The sequence below is a fragment of the Falco cherrug genome, chromosome 3 (assembly GCF_023634085.1).
Source record: "Falco cherrug isolate bFalChe1 chromosome 3, bFalChe1.pri, whole genome shotgun sequence".
In the NCBI taxonomy this organism is placed as follows: domain Eukaryota; kingdom Metazoa; phylum Chordata; class Aves; order Falconiformes; family Falconidae; genus Falco; species Falco cherrug.
The window spans coordinates 80,828,396-80,853,059 of record NC_073699.1 but is presented as its reverse complement, the minus strand read 5'-3'; the positions used below and the strand labels follow the sequence as shown (position 1 = coordinate 80,853,059).

Sequence of the window (24,664 nt, the reverse complement as noted above, 5' to 3'; positions counted from 1 at the left end):
CTGCCCTTTGTCAACAACTACTGAACTCACAGCTTTTTAAGAAAAAAAAAAGTATACATGGTGAATGTGCCCGACTCCTTCAATAAGCAGCTGCTATGCCTCAGGCTGCACTGACTGAACATAGTTTATGCACTTGCTAAAACATTACTCCTTGGAAGACAGAAAGACAGAAAAAACAAATGACATCACCCACAGATATATGTATGTGGAAAGAAAACAATTCTCTTCAGTGAGGTTGTACACTACTGAACACTTACCTTGCTGCTTCTTCTATCGGTTTTAAACAATCCCAGAAGTCTTGTTTTTTCTTTTTCTATTGCATCATTGCTTACTGAAGCCTTTCGACTTGGTTCTGAAACAATTATAATGGAATATTTTTTACATTTCTGAAATAAAGATTCAGAAGATCAGTATTATAAAACATCCTGGATTAATGCTGGATTTTTATGAAATGGAGATGTTATGAACTGAATTATCTAAGTAATTACCAGAACCTCCACTTCCTTTTTTCATCAAACTTTTATTTGTTCCAAGTTTGTTTCAAACTCTAACAGAAGCAAATGGAATAATTTTATAAACTGCAGTAAGGTTTCAATCACAATTTTGTAATTTTATTAAAAGGCAAACCATGAGCAAGTTGCTTAGTCTTCAGAAATGCTTGTTACTTGTCTCACTTAAAACTCATGAAGTACTAGGGGGAAAAAAAAAATTAAAAAGATGATGGTGAGTACCTTCAACAATTCACAGGCCTGACTTAACACAGTGAAGTTAATGGAAAGACTCTCAATGTGGATGCAGATAAAGCTCCATGAAGAGAAGAGAGGCCTTCCCCTTAGAGAAAGGTCTCTCCTTAGAACTTCAACAAGCTGGTTGTGCTCATCTTTTCTCATTTTGGTGCTTTTACTTCAGGTGGAAGAAGAGGCAAGTTTATACACATTTCAGGCTGTTAAGAGCTCACACATACATGTCCTCCTTGAACCAGCTAAGGAACTGTATGAACTCTCAAACTGCTTAGTTTCCCCTTCAGTTTCCCCAACAGGACCCAAGCTGGATGAGCAAAATGATAACGTCATGCATTACAGGGAAAAACCACTGGTTTGATGTTTAATATACAGATGGTAAAGCTCTTCCAGGTTTTTTTTTAATGGGCATTGCATAATGCTATAAAGATTTCTCCCTGGTTCCAAGCACATCCAAATACCCCACTACCACACAGAAAGTTTAATGTGCAGAGAAAAATGGCTTTCTCTTGTAAATATTTCTTTGTTTAGTAACAATTAAGAAGCAAACAAAAATGACTTATTTGTTGACACAAAATAAAGGTTTCCTTCACAAAAAAAGAGTCATCCCAGAACTCCTGTAAACTGATTTGCATTTCACACAAAATACATGTTGTTCACACAGATCATTTTTGCATCTCAACATGTCAGGTGTTAGAAGGTGTTAGGCACACACAGTAGTTCAAAGCACAGCAGAAAAGTAAAGATGAACCCAGAGGAAAACAGGGAGAAACTATCCTTAAGAACGTCTGCAACTCCACTGCAGAAAAACACAGTAATGATTTAATACTCTTCTCAAATACTAAGCGCTGCCTATGCTCATTCACCAGAAACTGCTCTTTGGGGCTGGGCTGAAATTGGATGTGGATCATGATTCCCTTACATAGCCTTTAACTATGAACAATAATGATGAAAGCCTAGCATAAGCTATGTCAGTAACAGCTGATGATCAACACTACCGTTACACGTTGTGTAATACCAATAAACTGGGATTTTAAACACAGCATATCATCTCAAAACAACAAGGAATCTTTATAAATCTTTATCATTTTTTTCTTAAATAAATACAGTAGATACTCTCTCTAGTATTCTGCTTTGCATAGGAGGAAGCCACAGCAAGTAATGACAGACCATTAGGGGAAGAAGTACTGGCATTAGTGAAGCCAGGAGGCAACAGGCCATGAGCTGATTTGCTCGATGACTGTCACTTACTGGAGGCGGACTTCCTGAAAATTTAAAGTAAAGTTATCCACAGTTTTATTTTGGTGATAGTGTGTTCATTAGTAATGCAAAGGAGTATAGCCAGTTAGAAATCAACAACCATACCTTTCTTGAGGATAATTAATATAAGTAATGTTTTATAACAGACTCAGTGGAGGAAAAGGATATATTAAACATACACATTTTCTATTTAACTAGAAGCAGAAGCAGTGATGTAATCTAATCAAACCCCATCTACTGTAGCAATTCAGAAGTCATCATCTATTCAGAGTTAACCAATGTATACGTGTTTTTGATATTAAAATGCTTAGTTGCATGTACATTGAAATCAGTGGAAGATCTCTTAGATCTCAAAATATTCTTTTTGCTATTAAATAAAATCTGAATCCAAGAGACGCTGAAATGTTAGTATTTCTGAAATTCAACTAATCACTCTTTAGGTAACCTGAAAAGACTTGGAATCTGTATAGAAATATAGTGCAGAACAGTTAAATGACAGGACTTGTTAATTGCTGGCATTTCAATGGCAATTACTGAAGAAGCGGCAGGCACAGAAGGGTTTGTTCCAGCCAAAAGCACAGACACAGAAACAACACTTTGCAGAAGACAACACAGATTGAAGATAGCTTGTTTCTCTACAGCACTTTTATGGAACACTCTTAAAGATCCATCTACCAAACACACATTAAATATAGTGTGAAGGGAAAGACTCTTTTCCCTCAGCAGCATTGTACAGTACCTCTGTAGTTCAGAGAAGGTTCAGACTGAGTTTTTGATGGAGGAACTGGAAAGGGCAGGCAATGAAAGGACAAGAGAAGACATATTAAAGTTCTAATATTGCCTCATAAGCCACAATATTAATTCACTACTCCTAGTACTTATTTTCTTAAGCATTAAAAGAAAAAATATTGACTGACAACAGACATACAGAGCTACTACCAGCAGAAGTTTAGCTTTGTATTAATAACCGATTCACTTGTGAAGCTACTTCAGCTGCTAAATCAAATAAAGTAAGCAGGTGGCAGCAGAGCTTGTCTTTCAATAATCTTTCAGCACTTGGTATTTCTGTTTCAGGGAAGGAGAGAAAGATGACCGGAAAGTTTTTCTAGAATCTGCTCTCACAAGCACAGCCTATACTTTCAACACCTCTGATGCCCTACTTGTTAGTGAGAATGTGTTTTAAAAATCTGTCCCGATTACTAAACAGACCAGACATCTACTCAATGCACAATTCAGAGACCGACTGATACTGAAACTAATGGGATTATTCCTCTTGGAGATTACAAACGAGAACATGGCAAGAAGGAATTTGCTGAAAGAAAGAAAATCTTCTATTTAATGTGTATTTACCAGTTTCCTCATCAGACACCATGGTGCAGAGTAAGAGGAAGGCAGAAAAGGCTGAAATACACTCAGGATCAGGGAGATTTTATCAAAATGAAAAGTATACTGAAAGGTTAAAAAAAGAATAAAATATTAAAAAAACACAACACTCTGATGCAGAGAGCAGCACACTATGAAGTGTTATATAATCTGCTGCTATAAACACAGCCCCGAAGTAGTCTTGGTTTTAACTGTACATGCAACAACCAGATTCGAAGACCAATACTGCACTAGTATACACCCCATCACTTCCATTTTAAAGGAAAAGAGTTTAAGGAACGCTTAGGCTAACTACTCGGTAAATTGTCCCTGAAGTATGCTGAATGAATCCTGTTGAATACTCTGCATGTTCAATATGTTGCTCCAAAATGATTAGCTTATGTTTACCAGTAAACAGCCTTAAAAACCCAAACAAACATGCAATTGAGTTATGACATGTTGTCAGCCACTTTTTTGAGCGTCCTAATAATTAAAAAGGAAAAGGAGACATTTAGTTTATTTCAAAGGCTAAACTCATTGGAATTGGACTCACACAAAGGTAGAACCGTCACTTACCACAGGAGTTTGAAAGAAGAGACAGAACATCAACATAAATAAATAACTATATAAATAAAAAATAAGCCTGCTGCTCAGCACCTACCAGACTGATGTTACCTAAACAATAAATAAGGATATTCACTGTACTGGAAGCGATACCAATTGAGACAAACTGCAGGAGACAATTTTAATGAATATCCCTTTCTGACCTCAAAGGAAGTAGTGCTTGGCAATGTGTATTTTTAAACCAGGTATATTTTAAAGCACATTGCATAATTACGCTATTTGAATACACAATCGGGCTGATAAATCTCAAGTCCAAGAAACTGCTGCTACAATATCATCTACAAGAACAGAAAATGAGAGTGAATAAACAAGAGAACAGAATTTTAAATACAAATACCTCTTAGCATATCTTCACTAAACTGTCAATATCTTGATCTTTGGAGGAACCGTCTCTGAACCTATCCACAGTCTGTTTCTCATAAGCCCTGGTCTGTCGCCTCTGCCTCTCAGCTTTCACAGCTGCCATAACTATGGCATCTCTCTTCTTTCTTTCTCTCCAACCCACAGCACAGGTAGGTGACAGGCTCTGCCTGGACGAGGCCCCAGTGTTATGCATACCTGTACTGACAGCAGCTCCAGGAGGTAGCAAAGCTCCTCCTTTTGCCCTGCCCCAGGCCGACCTGCGCCCTGCCAGGGGCCAGCCCAGCTTGGCAAAGGGCCCGAGAGCAGCCTGGGACAGCTGGGCACACTGCTGTCCTGGCTGCCACTCTGGGCATGGCTCACTGAACAAACCCATGCTGCTCTCTGGACTGAGCTTTCACTCCACTGCTTCAGCTGGCCACAAAGGAACAAGAGTACAAACGCCTTTAAGTTGCCCGTAATATTGTTGGCATGTCATCTAACCCTGCAGCAACCACCTTCAGTATCAGCTCACCTCTTTTTCTGTCCCAGGCGTACAGCTCCTTTATCCCCAGCTCCTCCAATGACTTGGTAAGTTCCAGCTCCTCTCCAGTGATGCCATCTCGCAGAAGAACAATGTGCTCTTGACTGACTTCACACTTCTCACAAATAGCTGGGATGATGTTGTGGAGAGGCACCTCTGGACTAACTCGAACCACAGCCTTCTGCGTCTTCAGGTAGTTCACTACCAGCCTCACAGATTTCTGCAGAACAAACCCAAACTCTCAGCCCTCCCTCTGTGATGGCAAGAAAGGCAGTGGGGACTTCTGTGGTGTCTTGACTCCTCTTAGACAAACTTATCCCACATGCACACTATTGCAAAAAATACTATTAGAAAAAAATAATAAAAAAAATATCTCGGAACTCCCCTGTCACTAACGAGACATTCACAAGAACAGGCAAACAAAGAAAAGGAATCAGAGGCAGACATAATTTGTGAATGTTTACAAGTACTACTCTGAAAGGCATGACAGTGTAATCAGCTATTCTGATTCAGAATAATAATAATTTCAGCAAACACATTTGGAAAATGGCTACTGCTTAATCTTCACATTACCGTGAAACACATTTATTAACAAATAGTCTTCTTGCATATCTTCAATAAGGATGGCAAACAAAATAACCACCAAAACCCTGTCTATCTCCACACAACCCCATAACCCTAATTTCAGCCACTACTGCAATTTTCAGTCACCCTCGTCTTCAATCAAGGGTCTTTATAAGACCAGATTTCCATCTGTCCAACCACAGGCAACGTAACATTTTGTCTAAATGCAGGAGTTCAGACTGCACCTACCAGTCTGAATGTAAATCAGTTAAGCAGGTTATAGTCAATCTCAAGCCTTTCCCATCTGGTTTGAAGATGCCAAGACTGAATGAACTGCTTGAAAGCATAGGAATGAAATGATGTTTCATCACACCATTTTAGCCCTACAGCATACCAACCTCAGGGACCCTTGGCAGGGGACGTTTTGTCTTCTCTTCAGGAACCTTCTCCTTCAGAAGTACTGTCTGTACATCCAGTGCTCCTATCAAAGTGTTTGGCTTGTAACTCAGAGGTTGTTGAGTTCCTGATGACTTCAGTTCAAGACTATGTTGGGATGGATTTAAACGATACTGGCTGCATAAATCAACCAACAGATCCATCACAGCTTTACTGCAGGGAAGAAGACATTCACCATTAGCTAAAAATGTACCTCAGTTTTCATATGGGAGAAAAAGACAATGGAAACTGTGGATGTGTCACTAGTTAACTATCTTTGGGAGGGAACAGCGCTAATGCTTTGAAATGCTAAACAGATCAGATAAAGTGTTAGGAATTACATATATTTGCACTTCAGTATGTTTATGAGCTGGCAATTAACTGTTCATCATAAGGCAGACAACAGTGCCAATAATAGCACTAACAAACATGATGCACTTTATCCGCTCTTGGCTTATCTGCTAAATCCATACATTAGATTCTCCAATTCAAACCCTGTTCCTTAACACGAAGACAAGATATAAATAAATGATGCACTCATAGTAAGATAAAACTATACCTAGACCTGAACCATCATATAATGCAACTCAAAAAGGAGCATGTAAATCTGCAATGAAAGGTAGACAATATTTTTGTTTCCAGCTTACAACTTTCCCTGAACCCATCTGATACCAGCAATATTTCCAAGTACAAGAGATCCCTTCCATATTTATTTTAGTCAGGATAGTAACCCTATATAAAAACATCTGGTTTCAAGTATTTGCATTATCAATAACTATTATTGCAGATGTGATACTTAAACCATGAGGTTAAAAAGAAACAGTCACCACCCCTCTCTTATGCCATGCCTCTGCATGGAGGTACTCCATTTTGTGTCAATAACTCAACACTCACTGGAGCTTGATAGTGCCTCACACAGCAGATACAAACTATGTTCCTCCACACCCCAGAAATTTCCTTATACCAAGGCACTGAAGGGTTCCTTTTATTCAACCTTCCTCCTTAAAATTCCATCCAGAATCAGAGAAAACATGGGTTTTAAAACTAGTTGTTTCTGAAAAGTTCTGGTTTCATAAACTAGTTTCTGTCATCAACAAAACAACGTAACGTGAAAAAAATTACCATTTGTACCTGAAGCCTGTCATACATATGGGATATTTTTCTTCTAGCAGAAGTGAAAATAAGTGCACAGGCAGCACATTTGCCAAAGGAATTGGCATCTCTTCTAATGTGTAAACTAGAAAAACTGTATTCAAAAACCGATTCAAAATGCAAGCAAATTCAAAGAAAATTAAATCCTTCACAGGTTATTAGCTACCACCATTACATCTGTAGCTCAAGAATTGCACTTCAACTGCAAGCTGTCGGCATCTAGAAGCTACTTGGGGCAGGGGCGGGGAGGGGGGGGGCTGCCCATCTTCTTTCTAAGTTTATGGTTTTTGCCAACAACTGCTCAAGAACTTGAAGAACCCTGGAGAGCTAATAGCAAAGACAAGAACGGAAAACAAGAACAATCCCTTGATTAACAGGCAAAAGACTAATATGTAGGTGACAGATCTTCCCACACAAGAGATGAGAAAGGACTTGCTTTACAGTAACCTATTTCAAGTTCAACTGAGTTACACAGTGTGAGCTGAAAAAGTGGCAAGCGTGGAAAATTTATAGAAGTGATCACACTGAAAGAACAGACTGAAAAGATGATGACTGAAGATCAAACAAGGAAAACAGAAGTTGTTCATATGTAAAGGAGGCTTCAGAAAAATAGAGCACTGTGGTAACTGCTAACACAGAGAGCATCTAAATAGAACCATGTAGCATCTAAATTTAAACTGTATCAGGTCATTTCATGATGACTTATTCTGGCACTTTCCTCAAGCTGCAAACATCTGTATTTCACAGCCATGTTCAATTCAACTGTAATATACCACAAACCAACAGAAACATTTATACCTACTTCATCCAAACTATAGAACCCCACCTATACCTACATTTGAATATGAATATTGAAAATACATTAACATTCATTAAACTGTGCTGCAGTGAGAATTTTAAAAAGTGTCGGTCTGCCTGATACAGATCTCAGTTTGTCTGTTTACAGACATATTTCTTCTAAACTAGAATTTGCATGTGTTTTTTCCCTCCTCAGCCTTATTACTATTGTTTAAGAGAAAAGCAAATAACCTGGCAGAACCGCAATACCTGGTGTTCTATATGCTAGACATGTCTATTTAAAGTGGAACACTAATATACTGATGTAGTGCATAATATTGTGATAATTCATTCAAATTTGGACAGTTACCTTGCCTCATATCAACTATTTCATTAAAAACACTTTAAAAAAACCCCAACCACAGCACATGAAAAGGGATTTTAAAAGAAATACATAGTTTATCAAGAGAACAGGTTTTGATTCTGTGCACCTTCCACAGAAATTACGAAATATGTTCAGCAGAAACAGTATCACAATTGCAACAAGGTTAGAATCCACACCATCCATCTGAGAAAATAAGTTGTAATCATGCAAGTTGAACACACTTGTCCAGACAATGACCAATTTAAAAATCCAGCGAAATTTGAGGTTTCATCTTACTGCTGATTACAGAGCAGGTGTGTGTTAAGTATCACATTTAAGGAACAACCCATCTGGAGCCATGCTGCTCAGAATACACAACTGTTCCATGAAAAGCATCCCCAGGCTTCATCTGTACCATTTAGAGGTATAAATTGAGCAGTATCTGTGGAGCTTTTGAAATAACTTCAAAGTGAATAGCATGCACTTCCCAAAATGTACATTTGGGAAAATAATTTCCAAAATAGTTCAAAAGGAACAAAACCAAAAGAAAACAAAAAAGAAAACAAACAACAAGAAAAAAGGAAAGAATACATCAGAGGAATTCTACAAACAAAATGCAAAATTAATGTGTTTCCAGAGAAGTATGGGAGCTGGGAAGTCTGTGGAATGAAGTTATTCTTGTATCAGATTGCTCTTTCACCAACCTGAAGAATTTTTCTTCTAAACTGTAATACAGTTCAGCTTGATTTTAAATGAGAGTTCTGTTTCAAGTAACTCCATGTATATGCCACACACAGAAGAGAGCCACAAAAACAAAGCAAGGGAATGGTACTGAGCCATCTCCTAATTGAGATTAACTTTGCTTTCTAACCTTGAGCTGAATACGGCTCTTGGAAGATGCAGAGTGAGTCTTCGCTTCTATCTTGTTCCAGACATATGTGCACTTTATGTTAACCTACTTCTAAGACCTGATAGAAAGCATACTCTATTTTGAAATTCAGGTGGTTCTAATCATAAATTAAATCTAAAGCTGAAATGAAGAAGTTAAATGTCTCCTGCTCTCTCAACTACTCAGCTAACAAACAAAATACTTTATTTTAATAAGATGTTGCTGAAATTTTGCGTGGAGAGACCAAACACTGTGACAGACACCACGTATCAATGACTGATAAGCAAATACCAGAGCACAGAAATAAAACCGGAGCATCAACCCAATTTAAGATTCAGGTAAGATCGTCCAGAAAACTATTCTTAGCAAAAGACAGTACTTTGTCCTGATACTCTGCTACTAAGCTGTTTGATGTTTAACACCAATTCTGAACAGTAAAGAATAACTACTACATCAGCACTACTATTTATCAGACTGAAGTCCTGATCAAATTTGAGCGTGTCAGACCACTTGTGTCCTGTTGTTCACCAGCAAAATGCAGCAAAGGCATCTACAGTTTAAGAGGCAGAAACCACCAGAGTTGTTTTGGCTGTGGTTTAGCCTAACCTCCTTGGATCACAAAGAGAAATCCATTCTAAAATACAGTCTTGTACATCTAGGAAATAAAATGTGTACGATAATCAATCAAATTGTACTCTATCAAATGACATTCACTTTCCTATTACCTTCTACTTTTATGCTACAAATGCCCATTAAAAAATATCTCAAACAGAAGGAAGGAATCTTCTTTATTTAGGTCAATGCCAAACACACTAATGTGAGTCTCTGAAGTGACAACTGATTGGAAAAGAAAAACAGTAGTGAAAGGGGGTGACCTGAAGTCTCTGACACTTTCACTATCTGCATTTTAAAACAGAAAATAGAGTTGGTTATTATTTTCTCACGCTCCAACACACTTTATGAAAGGATCAGAAACTTTCCGACACAACCAGAAATGTAAACACTAAATAGCAAGCTGCATCAGAAGTAGTACAGGAAGCATGACAAACATATACCCACGAATGCTTACTACTTCTTTTCTTATTTTGCTCATGTGTATTTGGGTCTTATTTTCCATAAATGAGCAAGTTCACCAAAGGAACATCAAGATGACACAAGAAGAAGCAGAGGACTGGGTTTGTTGAGCCTTCAGATGAGAAGGTGAAGGGAGATCTCGTTGCTGTCTGTAAGTACTAACTGGTAGGCTTACAGAGCCAGACTTTTCTTGGTGGTGAAAAGCAAGAGGGCAAGAGGCAATAGACACATGCTAAGACAGGAAATTCTATTTAGGTGCAAGGAAACATTTTTTCACGGGGATTGTCAAGCTCTGCAACAGGGGTACAGAGAGGTTCAGAAACCTCCTCCCTGGAGTTGTTCAAACTTGCCTGGAGGAACCTGCTTGTGTGAGACCTGAACTGAGCAGGGAGTTAGAGCAGTTAAGTTCCAGTGGCCTCTTCCAACATCAATTATTCTGCACATTTTTCTACTAAGATTTTTTTTTTTTAAAGCCTACATTGAACTACTGTAGTTTTGACCTGACCCCTATTTAGTATTTAGTTAAGCTCCTTTTTAATCCTTTGCTGTGTGAGCCCTGTTCATCTTCTTCTAACAGCACCTCTTTCATGTTTTACCAACCTGGGCTGATTTCGCACCTTCAGTCCTTCTTGAGACACCATTCTATATACTGAGCTATAAATCCACAATTAATATCACTATAGAAGTCTTTCACCAAGAATTGTGTCAGCACAGAAATATTCTCACATTACTTTTATGCTCCATATAACATACTGTGCACTGAGCTCTGAGTTTGGGGCTACACCTTCAGCTAATTTATTATTTGCTCTAGTATCCTGCTCTGCGTGACAACTTTTGTAACATTTAAGATAACAGCAGAAGCAACAACCGTCCAATCTACTGTTCCACTTATTGGTCATCCATGTGCTGACAACTCCAAACAAAACATCATTTAGCTTCATCATCTTTCTGCAGTGTTATTTCAAATACTACTGACTTCTCAAGCTGCTGACAATAAATGTCTATATCTGTGTTAATCAGGAAGTCCTCCTCAGTGTCAGTGTGAATGGAGACAGACACAGGATCTCTTTATTTATAGGTTACCCATTGAAAGTATTACCTGTGAGAATCACAAACAAAAAGTTTCTGGCAACTCTTGTGAGTTTTTCCATTTATTTTCTTTCTCTCTAAAGCCACTTTCTTTCTTTCTAGCCATTGCCTCTGTCAGACCTGCTAACAGTTTGTGTGGATCTACTACAGATCTATACACATCGTGTGTAAATGGCCAACACTCTGCCTACCCTTTCAGCACATCAGTTAATCTATATTTGTACTGTTGCATGAGCACTAATTGGTGGGTATTTTATAACCTTTTTCAAGGGGGAAGAAGGCTAACAGTTTTTCATGAATACTTTTACATGTTTTACAGTAGAGTTCACAGGGACCAATTATTTCAAAAAAGAAAACAGTTTTTTAATACTTCTATTGCTGCACACACTCCTTAAGGACTTAACTTTGTCCTAAAATCTGCACTACGTATTTCCAAAATCTGGAATAAATTATGCACTATAAGACGGCAATAAACTCTTAAAGAAAGACTGTCACTTTGAGTTAACTTTTATAAATACAACTATTTAAATGTTCCAGATTCCAATATAATATCTTTAAATAGCACATCCTTTCTTTTTTTCTTAAACTATCTTTCAAGAAAATTTCATGAGAATCTTCTGCCCTCTTGCTCATATTTATAGGAACTTTCTGTAACAAAGTAAAATTAACAAGTTGCTTTGCTTACATACAAATGAACAAACTGAAAGAGGTAATTTTGACTTTTAACTTGGTTCATTTATAATAACCTTAAGTTATACTAATTAACTACAGTAGTTATATTGTCAAACACCCTCTAGTGTATTCATTGCTCTGTGAACTGCTTTCTTGAAATTACAGAATGATTTTTCATTATGATGATGCCCAGGGCAAGGTTTTGCAAATTTTTCTGCAACAGAAAAGCTATTTCCCCAGGGTACTCAAAAACAGATTTTGCAGAATTCAGTTTTAATGATGGCAATGAAAATACTGAAGATTTATAGCAGTACAAACAACAGCAGAATTTGTCTGAAATGTCCTTCCTTGACAACACTGTAGATAAAAAGAGTGAACAGGGAAAATAATTTATTACCTGCACTGGCTCCCACACTTGTTTCAAACTACATGAAACATTTTTTTACTTTAGTATCTTCATCATTAAATATCTATCTCTGAGTATCGTTGCACTTTGTAGCTGTCCAGTTCCCAACATCAAACCAATGCAAAAAAGACAAAAGCGCCTGGGCTTTCACCCAAACCTGGAGACTAAAGACAGTTCATCCCCTAAAAAATTCAGATGCTCCTGACATTTCTTGTTTGTGTTCCACAACCCTAAAAACATAACCAGTGCTCACATACAGAAATAAATCAGGGGCCTAGGCCTGTCATGCATACAATGGAGAGAAGCACCTTGACAGAACAATGAAGAGAACGTTTTGGTTGCTTAGAGTGCTTAATGTAGATGGCATAAATAACCCCACAGAAACATCTAAGGTTTAATTTTTGACATTTCAGGTTTTAGTCCACAAACTAAAGATTCTGATAATTAAAATGCTCCGTCTCAGTGTAATTAATAGCAATGGTAGTGATAATAATCACCTGTGCGAGAGACAAAATATTTATTCTACAGCCATTTTCCATTTGTTCTCTGCTGCTTGTAGCTTTTATGTTCTTCAAAAGGTCACATTAAAACACCACACTTGTAGTACTCTTAGAGTGTCTGCTTTAGGATTGGGTTATTTTTGAGGGAAAAGAAAATCGTTTCTAACCATACGGCAGTTCTGTATCTGTCTATACAAAATGCTGCATGTCTCTTGTTAGCTCCCAGGTGGCTTGCATTTGCCAATGAAATACCACCTTTCTTTGGGATCTAACGGCCAGTGAGTTTCATGCCCTGCTCTACTTTCCAGGCCTCTTCTTTCTTTCATTAAGTCCAAATTGCCTCATAAAAACTTGATCACTAAATGTATAATTTGAGAACTCTGATAAGCACTGCTTTCCCTTAAAATCTTTAACATCACTCTGGCTTTGGGGCTGACTCACACAAGCTGCACTGGTCTCCTGGAAGCAGCTAAGCAAACACTAATTTCTACAAGAAAAGTAGGGGGAAGAATGAAGTACCAGACACTACATGCTGCTGGACACATTCTCAGCCATCAAAGTAAGTACTAGACAAACAGTCAAAATGGGCTAATAGAGCAGACCAAGAATAGTTTTACAGGAATGAAGAATAACTATTGCAAACCCCAAATGTAAAATAAGCACAGACATTGAATTATCAACAGGCATCTACATAACCTCCCAACCTAGTATTATCACTCTCTACAGTTTCTTGACCACTGCTGATCACACCATTGTTTGCCACAGTTTCATCACAGTATTTAATATATTTTTAAAACTCTTCCAAATTCTTTCTTAAAGCTAAGTCTCCCTCTTTTGGAAAGTTTCACTGAGAAGATGAGGAAAAGGAAGAGCTCCCATGGTGAAGAAAATGATCTCAAAAATGCCTTTCCTATACAATTAGTGCTTGACTGAACTCAGTGACAAGGAGAACCTCTCTCTCTTTTATATAGAAAAGGCTTCCTAAATACCAGATGTTTTGGCTGTCTACACAACTGCAATGTATTTGTGAAGGCAGGATCTCTGAATGTGATGCATCATTCATCTTCTGAGTTTGCTTCTTGCCACGACTCCAGACAGGCATACTGTCTGGATTTTGCTGTTTGGCAGCAGCACCTACTTCCACTGCACCAAAGCCCCTCTGTTTTATGAGATGTGATACAACCTAAGACTAGACCAGTGGCACTACATGGAAGAGACGGACTCATACATGTGCTGAGAGTGACCATGGGGAAAACGGACAAAACAGTTGCTAAATCCTTCCTGCCCCAGCAGAGATGGTCCATTCTACATGGCGCTCAGGACTATCTGGTACAACAACTGCCTAAAATGCACAGGTAAGCATGGCGGAGAAATCCCATCAACTCAGAAAGGCAGGCATTAATATGAGCAACTACCCTACTGGGAACAGAGGGCCCAAGAAACCATGAACTAATCAAAGTCTTACCTTCCTTGTACTGTGCTCTTCTGCTCCACCCCACTGGGCAAAATGACTGTGAAGTCCACTGATCTGTTTATCATGTTCTCCTTCATGCTCACAAGGTTCTGATCAGAAATTACAGCTGTCTCTGCAGGTGACTTATGCTCACTGTGAGTTCTACTTGCTGCAGAAGGTTGATTTGGTGGAGGAGGAGCACGAGCTTTCATTCTTCTCCTTGAGAAATAAAGGCAAGAAAAAAATTAATTACACTTTGTTTGCAAGAAATTAACACATTAATATGAAAATATGTTCTTTCAGCCATAATCTTAGATTGTTTAAAAAGTTTCTCTAATGCAAGCCATTTTTCTTTTATCACAAAACTTTTCAATGGAGTTGCATTTTATATTTACCTCCTATCTTAAAATTATGCTAGTTTTTTAATTATGCACACTCCTACTGTTTGCTTTCCATGCCCCAGAGGATGAATCAGTTCCATAATTAGGATATGAAATAATCATTATTCTGTTGAGTATGAAGCATGCTCCTATGAAGAGAGAAACAGAAATGCTGGGTCCAGTCCAGACTTGACTCAAGAAAGAGTTGTATTTACATAAATGAATGTTTCCTCCAAGTCAGAATGGCAGGAGTAGAAGCAGGGTGAGGTTTCATTCAGCTATGTTTGGGTTCCACAGTATTACTCTACTTGAAATACGGTCTCTTCCTCTGCTCTGAGTAAGTAGTATTAAATCTGGCTCGACATACTTCATAGGGAAGCACTATGAAAAGGTCAACCATGAACGATATCACTTCTTACCATGCAACGCTGTAGAGATTATAGCTCTTTGAAAGCACCCTGAAGAGAACCCATTCTTCAATAGCAGGTTATGCACCATGTGCAGTGTACAGAAAAGCTGCATGAACTTGCACCAAACAAGCAGTGTACTTTACAGAGAGATAAAACCATCACAAACTCAGTTTACTTCATTGGCAAGCTGCCAGACAGATAAGAAACATATGTGTGCTGTTAAACTTCTGAATAGCTGGCCTCATACCAAGCACATGTCTAAGAGGATTCTGATGATTAATATCCCAGTGGCCTTTTCTGACTAGATTTATGCCTAGTTTAAGTCACATTTTAGTGTAACAGATGGAAAAGCAGTAAAATATTTACTGAGAAATTATTACCCAGGCTTAATGCCTGCATTTTTAAATCTGCCTGGTTTTAGGCTGCAGGAAGAGAAGAGATGATGATTCTGCACATCGTTTTCACCCTGCGAACAACATTAAAGAGAGACCCAGAAAAGAAAAGTAGAGAAAAAGCACTCTAACCCTTAAAAGTCTGCAAAGCTTAGTGTATGAATCAGCCAAGGCCAAAACTGTGTTCAAAGGCGGGGAATTAAAAACTTAACGGGATTAATACTAGACCAAAATCTTCTTTCATTAGAGACAACCTGTATTCTCACAGATAAAAAGATTATACATACAGTTTGGATGACCAATGTAAACTCCTGGCAGAGCAAAAAGTAAAAGCTGCATCACACCACAAAAAAAATTTATACACTTTTTAATCAGAATTTGCATTTGACAAACAATTTCTATGACATGTCTCAACTTGCAGGAAATCACTACACTGCTCTCTGAAAATGAAATTTCACTGAGACCTCAGCAGGACACTGTAAATTTAGCAGTGATGCAGATACTTCCTTTCATTTCTCATGTGCTAACAAACAGCATTCTCTACAAATATGCAAGGAGAGCTTCTGCCATATTTACTACCATACAGCAATTCCTCTTTCATGGGGAACTTCCCCTGAACATTCACTTTTTATCCTATATACACCCAATGAGTCATGCAGGATCAGTCATTAACTTGCAGCTCCTACACTCCTCTGCATGGAGGTGATAATAAAAAGTTCAAGGCTTTATTGTTTGTCAAAGTACCTTGACTTTCTATATGTCTGAACTAAACTCTTACTTTATTTACTTGTCTATTAAAAAAATTTAAAAAAATGGGATTAATCTTCTGCTCACATCCCTTTACATTTGGCTACATTGTTATTTGGAAGGAGGTAGTGAGAAACATGTGAGTTTTGCATAAATCTAGATCATACTTATGTAGCTTTACAATCATACAGTGCCACATAGAAGGAGTTCAGATTAATTTACAAATTATGTAGTTCTTGCCCCTCATAACATCAACTGCATAAATATAAATAGCTACAGAGATTCACATCAACTTGTTTCTTAAAACAAGCTTTTCTTTTTTGTCCTTAAAGCTTGTTCTATAATGTGGGGGATAATTCCAATACAGTGCTCCTGACAAAGTACCAAAGAGGGTGGGAAGAAAGGAAGCAGACAAGTGTCCTGAGCCTGGCAGAACTAGTTTTGTTTAATTATGATTTACCTGGACTTGTAAATTCCAGATCTCACTGTGAACTGAGATAGAGGAAATGAAGCAATGTTAACAAAATAAACATGAAACTGAAAGTAGCTAAAACTGGAGAGACTTTAAACTTCAGGGAGAAGTGAGCAACTGAACTCTGAAGCTGATGAAGAAGCGTGAAGCAAATAGGGAGTATGCTACCCATGTTATTTGTTCCCTAGTAATAACATAATGCTGCATCTGGTTTTCTGAAGGAACAAACGAACAAGGTCAGACACCTTAATACCAATTTACAGCTCTGAAATGGGAGCACAATTTTTATTTGGCCGCTTTTTAAGTACTCTCTACAGCCAATTCTGCTGTAATAGACCTTGTACAACACTGCTTGGGGTCAGGAGTGTGTGTCAGGAAATCAGTCATCATACCATCAAAAGCATCAGCTATACATTGACCAATGATGTTCACATTACCTCCACAAAACACGTAACAATGCGTGTTCTTTTTGGCATTACATGGTCATGGCCTTTTAGATACTACAATCCTTTCTGTAGAAAGGACAGTGCAGGTCTGGTTTTTTCAGAGACATCAGAGAAAGTAAAAGGGAAAACATTCCCACGATGAGTCTCTCCAACCTAGCAACAGTTCAGGTGACCTCATACGAACTTTTCCACAATAGTGACTATGTATTCTCTTGAAAATGCTGCAACTGCTTTAAATGCCTGATTTTCAACATTTTCCAAATGACAGATCTCAAGCTATTTCAGTGGAAGCGGAGCCCTCTAAAGTTCACATTTGCAGAGCGATACGTGGCACAGATTTGCATTCCCTAGCCAACTTTCTGAAACATCCCAGTAGTAGCTCCACAGACTGAAATCCACATTTCTAGCTGTACCTTGGATCCACACAAGCAGCTGTTTTCTGACAGACTCCAGCAACTGCAGTGAGAAAGTGCCGAGAAACCTGTTAATACTATTGAATGCAAGGCAGAAAACTAAGTCAGCTTTCTCTGACAGAGCTACGATGGTTATAAAGGATAATACAAAAGCACTCCACAATAAAAGCCTTTTTGTTCCCCCACTAAAATAATACACAGTGTGTGATTTAAAAGGCTGTTTTAAGCATGGGTACTTTTCACACTATAAACATAACATACTATAAAAAAGTTGCATACCATTCTTCAGTGTAAGCTAAATTCAAGCTAAATTGAGCTCAACAGCTATTTTTTTTTCCCACAAACATCTTTCAGTAAAGCTACCTGTTAAGCCTCCCTGCCTGCCATTAGTCCACAGATGAAGTTACAAGCGGGAACACTTCAAACCCATGATTTGCTCACAGTTCCATGAATGCTTCAGTCCAGCCCCTGATAAGGAGATAGAGTCAAAACAAGCAGCTCATTCTAATACACAGATGCATAGTGTCTTTTACTGAGGCCTGAAATAGTTAATCCTAGTTTACTGTAAGCTGAAAAAATGTATATAGCCATGAAATAATTAGGCAGAATACATAAATAACCTACCATCACTGTTCTCAGTAACAGCATCAGGCTTCCCAAAATGGGTAAGGAAAAACAAGCAGCCAACTGAAGAAGATGAGTGTTTCTGTAGTACAGCACATTGAAGAAATGCAACAGAAACTAAGAACTTCAAGACAAGGTAACACAAGCCCTTTGGACCTAGGCTTTATTAATATATAACCACCAAGCAATAGGATGCAACCTGGACTTTACAATCCATGCTGAATATAACATGATTTCAAACAGAAGTGGTCCTGGGACTTCCACTTTCATGGTAATGCTATGCAGATTGTCTTTCTTCAGAAAAGGTCTAACACCGGGGGGGGGGGGGGGGGGGGAGGGGGCGGGCGGTGGAGGGGGTGATCCCACACACTTCCAATATGCTCAAAAAATCTGGAATTTTTTCCAGAGGTAACTTAACAGGTACAGGGTAGACTTCATCCTATGGATGTCAGGATGTTAGCAGGAGTTTGGCAAGAGCTGTGTATTATACCAGTTTGTAGAATCTGATTCTTTCTATGCCAATTCCCCCTCTAACCATTTATTTGAAACAACAAAAAAAAAAACCAACCGAACAAAACCAAAAAAAACCTCAAACCAAACCAAAAACCAATCCTCAACACAGCAGAATTATTGGCAACATTAATTTTTGATATAGTGATTAACTAGCACAGGACCTCCAACCCAGTCAAGTCAATTTGCAATCTTGTCAATGCACAAGGCTGGAATAGCTGCAGTTTCTCTGTGACACTCATGTACACCCTGTCTCATAATTAGGAGGAATAAATCAACATGAGAGAGCTCAGTGATGAGTCAGTACACAAACACGGTGTCCCCTGGGTGAAAAACAGGAAACACTGAAGCAAATGTTCTCGCCTTTCAGGTGATTGCAATCCTACAGGCTTTTGAGGGGAAATCCATCCACGCTGCCATTTGAGAAGAAAAAGCAGATGAGTACCTTCACTCACACCCTCTACCAACCTGCACAGCAAAGCTAGAAACGCAGCCCTGAGACACACCTTGTACCCCAAACCATCACGGCACAAACAGCATGGTAGAAGTTGCTCCTGCCTAGTGATCTAGCCTGCGAAGCAGACACCCTTCAGAAAACATTTCTTTTTCACTCTTTGTTGCTCATGGCAAAGCAAAGCAAACCCAGAACACAGGCTGGGGAAAACACACCTACTATACTGAAATTAACAGTATTCCATGCCAAGTTCCCTCCTTCATTCGTAAAATCCTTTCAGCTTCTAGACACTGTAGCTCAGAAAAATGATAACACAACACAAATGTAAAGAAAATACAAACATTAGCACCAAAATAAAGCCACCTCAAAAATTTTGAAAATGCAAACCAAAAGTTATATAAATCCCAGAGATGGACAACTGAAACCAGGAGAGCACAATAATGCCCATAACTACTAAAGAGGCAGGAATACATCCAGATAGCCCTACATTCACTTTGCCATCTAGAACACTTAAATAAACCAATTAAACTGAGGTTTTGGTTTGCTCTTTAGTGGGGGGGGGGGATAAAAAAAAATAAAATCAAATAACATTCGCAAGTTTACTTAATCTATCATAGGCAAAATATGCTGATTCATTACAAGTATGTGTAACACAGGTAATCTACAACTTTAAATGTCCAATACATAAGTAAATTACAGGTCTAAAATACATTGCTCTTATGGTAACTAAGTTTCCATATGGTTTCCAGTATCGTTTTATAACACTTATAGTATTACAAAAATATTACACTTCCTAAACCAGCTGAAATCTTCAGCAGACACTAAGATCTAATAAAATGGATTACTCTCATGTTGATATGTCTCAGGGAAAAATTAGGGTTCCCTACATTACTTTATCTTTTTAAATTATTTTTTTTTCAACAGGGAATTACCCTGAATTCCCTGAATATTATGGTATACAATTATTTCACACTTTTCTCTTTTCAAACTTTTACTTTCATTTCGTATTACTTTTAAAAGATCATTCAATTTCTAAGGTAGGATCACACTGACAGACATGAAGAAAATTATTCCCTTGTGGGTATGATAAAGTCACCCAAAATAGACAAGAAAAAATAATTTGTTTTTGGCAAAGAAATGAAAGTTATTTAATTATATTTTCATTTGATTCTACTGATGAGAAACCCTACAGCCTTATGTATTTTAAAAATAAAGTCTTAATGCCAGAAAAAAAAAAAAAAGACCAGAAGCAAACAGAATGAGAGTATTTGTAGAAGAGGAAGCAGGGATGGAAGTACATGACCATGCTTGCCCAAGGGTGGAATTAAAAAAAAAATAAACAAAAGTCAAGGTGAGATGATACAATCTAATGGAAGTAGTTCCTAACCTTGTATCTCTAATTTCAAACCTTTCACAAACTTAACCAATCAAGCATTAAAAAGCATTGTGCTGCAGTTTCCCGGTCTCAAATGTGTAAGTGAATAATCCCACTGTTACAAAATTTGCTACCAGGGACATGTCCCCAGACCTGACCCATTTCATGAGAGGCCGAGATGTGTCCCAACACACTGCAGAGACCTGGCTGCTCTGCTTGTGAAGCACTGTACAGCTGCCAAACAAGAGAAAAACAGCTTCCAACTAGCCGAGACTCAGGCTCCTGCACCGACACTACATAGCTAAACTATCAAGAGCTCATCCTCTGGCTGGAACACCAAACGTTTTGTTAGCCTACGGGTGATACGCTCCAATACACTTTTATATACATCACTCACACTTCCGATTAAGAGTGCATTACCTTGCAATAAAAGTCTAATTCTCCTTCCAGTCACTGGGGCACTCCCTCAAGATCCAGTACAAAGCAGTTCACGTATCAGTTTCATGATACAGCCATTTTTTAGGGCCAGAAGAAGCCATAAGCACACTAACCTGACCTCCTGTAGTGCACAGGCCATGCAATTCACCCTGCTGCTGCTACTTTAGAGAGCCCTCGCTTAAGAGTAAAAGCAAGGACAGAGCTTCAACTGATCAAGGAATAACACTGCAGCCTACAAATCCTATTACGCTTATTAACTGCAGTCACACTAGAGAGCCTAAAAGATCTACCTGTATCAGTTCCCAAAACACAACAGAATGCAAGCCCTGGAGAAAAAAAATGTATAAGGCAGCCAAATCCCAGGATTTGGGTAGATGCCCACTGCAGTTAATGAAAACACTGCTGGAATAAACACTGCAAGGTCTGGCCTAATAGTTGTATCACAGGACTTATGAGATACCACCCACTTGTTCAGTGTGTGGCAAAGACCACCCTATGAGCTGGTGCCATCATGTGCAACTCCATCAGGTTGCACATCAGTAAAGAGGAATGAAATGGGAGAGCAGCTAACATTAAGTAATTATTTGCCTCATCTGCTGAAATGCATGCTAAAGAAAAACAGAAGTCATTTCTGGTCAAAGGTAATAAAGCACAGATGAGTTACCCCATTTTGGAATGTTAATTTCCTGTGATCTAAACTGCAGTACTACCCCATCTCTGAGCCAGAAATACACCAATAGTTTTAACTCTTTAGCTTGGGAGATGTGATCAAAACAAAACCCCACTAACAATTCATACTGGAGGTTGGGTAACAAGCCTCACCTTCAAAAACATTTGGTCTAGAAAAGCCAAAACAGAAAAATAGCACACTAGGTAGGGATGGTGAAACCTTGTTCTTTTAACAATGACCATCCGCCACAGGAGAAGACTCTGATGAACAAAAACATGGATAAAGGTAATACACAGACTTTAGGTTGCAAATATGTTTAGTCATCAGCATCTGAGCTAAAAACACCTGACAATTTCACACTGACCAAAATCAAGATTGCCAAGCAACGGCTGTTAATGTGACTTGCAAGGGAACCAGCAACACATTAGTGCAAAGCATTCAGTGACCAGCCATCCAATCCTACTCCTACCAGTGTATTTGAATTCTTCCTCCCATTACCCCCAGATTCACAGGGTTTCTTCCCCACTTACCAAGTACTGAGCTATCAGTCTCATTCCATTTCAAACAATAATAATAAAGAAAACACTAAGGGAAACAACATGTTGCTCATGCTCACTTGAAATGTAATCTGGTTCTCTCACCTGTGACCAGATCAGGCTGCTTTGCATAGTATGCTTAAATAGGAAAAAAGAATGATGCTATTTTATGCTTAAGCATAATGGCACTGGTTAGCAAATAACAAAAAAGGGCATGCTAACAGCACAAACGCACTTAGAGAGACATCCAGAATACTGCCACTTACACTGTAAAATGCCCAAGCCCTGCTGCCAGGGCACTCTGTTCTGTTTTCAGTGCTCTCAAACCTTCACTGAGCTGTTTTAAGGATGCCTACATTAGCAGACAGGAAGCTACAACCATGCAGACGACCCTGCACGCTGAGTTCCCTGTAGATGGCAGATCCTGTGGTTGAACTGTGAAAGCCATAAGGTTAAAATAGTGAGATTTCTCAGCATTATTCATAAAGTTATAGTCAGGTTAATCTTGGCTAACTAGATTCTTACTAACCATGCTCACCTGTAGAAAAACACCGACATGAAAACAAAGCCAAGAGTACTTCTAAGCAGGCTGGAATCACTGCTGGCATACTATTGTCCCCTGCATGTTGTGGGCAAACACATTCCTCAGATGCACTGACTCCACTACCCATCAGTTGTGGTTTTGTGAGGACGCTACGGCTCTCACCTGTGTGCCTGGTGCCACAAATCCATGCTGAGCTCTCTAGTAACACTCTTAGGTCTGGAAAGGTAACTTTATTAGTTGGAATACATTTTATTAACACTCAATAATTATATTAGTCTTCATCCTGTTTATTAATAGCAAACCATGAAAGCAATGAGAAGATAATTTATTTCTAGAGGGGTCAAAGACTAAAGATATGATTACGCAAACCTGGGGCTAGGTCAGAAATACTTGCGATATATGGTATGTCCCCTGAAGTTATAGGTGCTGTACAGATTTCAGTGTGGTTGCTCTTTCTTAATCCCTTATCAACAATCACTTTCAATAGGGCTATTTATATAAACAAATACAAAAATTCACTGCTTAGCAACACGGATTTATAAACTCGCCTGTGGCGATCTGCACTGTTAATTAAGAAGCAACTTCCAGGTTCATTTGCACTGTTTCACTGAGCAAATGTATCCCAGTCTGTGCAATATTTTTGTGCCCACATACTTTTTAACCTCACTACCACCTACTGACAATCACCCCCTAGAAGCTTCAAGATTCTGTAGATCAGGGCCCTATTACAGTATAGTGCTTTCTTTATGGTCTGTTTACATGGGACACAGAAGATGGTACAGTTTTGAAAGAATCAAAGAAAACCAACATATATTACTAGTGAAATGCTGATGTGATTTACTGTGCTGGCTAATTCCTAGTTTTATAATATGCTTACAAACTAGTGGGCACTTCAGTGGAAAACTGCTGGTATTACTACAGAATAATATTTCCACCATTACCCATTTCAACTAGAAACAGCCTTAATACAGTGTCCATCTGATGTACAGATGGAGAAGAATTATGCTTAGAACGATCACCTGCTTAAGTAAGTACACCTATGGCAAAAATGAACACATGTAACTGTGAGCTGACAGATCATAATTTCCCATTTAATGAGAATGTTCTAGGAGCATGCTACCAAAGTTCATTTCACCCATTCATCCTTATGCAAAGAGATCCCACAAAAGCAGACAGGCAATGGTAGCCGAGGGATAATCTGCAGAATTAAATGTATGTTATTCTACCTACCTCCACTGAAAGATTTTAATTCATCCGTCTACAAATGGTGGCAAGATCACAGTTACTTCAGAAAACCTACGTACCCTAATATACCAAAGAAGAGGGACAGACAGAAAGTTAAAGGGTGTGGACGAGAGTAAAGAGAAATCTTGGCTTAGTTCCAGAGCATCCCTTAGATTCTAAAGGGCTTCCCAAAACATTAGATATACATATTTCTAGGCAGAAATTAAATTAATCAATAGCAACTAACTCTATGTCTTTACAGCCTGCAGGCCAGAAGGAATCTGCTTTTTCTGAAGCCTGATCTCTTAAGCTATAAAGTCCCAGGCAGGAGAGACACAAAGCACAGCAGGCAGGCCTACTGAAGCCATTTATTTTCCAGCAGCACTGAGATCTCCTGCAAGGGGCAATGCCTCTGTGCTTCCCCTCAAGTCTACTTGCCCTTGGAGAAGCACTCATAATCTTGTAATGGCTGACCTTACATCAGATTTTTTGGGGCAGGGAGAGCAAGGTCACATCCAAGTCCAATGCCCACTGTTCTAACGTATTCGGAAATCCAGATCTGCTCACACACTGGAGGATAAACAAGGAGACACAATTTACTTACGTTGGATTACCTGATCTAGAACACCAAGAGCATGAATCTACCCTGTTTTTTCATCTACAGTTACTCTGTAAATTCTAACTCTGTAGAAAACAACATGTCATAGAAGAAGCCAGCACCGAAACTACAGGGCTGGCAACCTTCTCTTTAGAGCCAGGAAAAATTCCCCTAGAAGATCTAATAA

General features: G+C 38.6%; 1 protein-coding gene across 9 annotated transcripts in view; it reads right to left on the bottom strand.

The window, feature by feature from the left end:
* Positions 1–24,664, bottom strand: part of COBL (cordon-bleu WH2 repeat protein) — a 211,039-nt gene that overhangs the window by 102,966 nt on the left and 83,409 nt on the right. For 6 of the 9 annotated variants that reach the window (XM_055704951.1, XM_055704949.1, XM_055704948.1 and 3 more), the window contains 5 exons: positions 14,257–14,463; positions 5,832–6,042; positions 4,861–5,089; positions 2,740–2,784; positions 258–352 (listed from right to left, as the gene is read on the bottom strand). In XM_055704951.1, coding sequence (XP_055560926.1) covers positions 258–352; positions 2,740–2,784; positions 4,861–5,089; positions 5,832–6,042; positions 14,257–14,456 — 780 coding nt within the window. In that variant the 5' untranslated portion in view covers positions 14,457–14,463. Of the gene's footprint in view, positions 1–257; positions 353–2,739; positions 2,785–4,323; positions 4,814–4,860; positions 5,090–5,831; positions 6,043–14,256; positions 14,464–24,664 lie in introns of those variants that run through there. The other 3 variants (XM_055704950.1, XM_055704954.1, XM_055704956.1) reach the window with 2 other exon arrangements.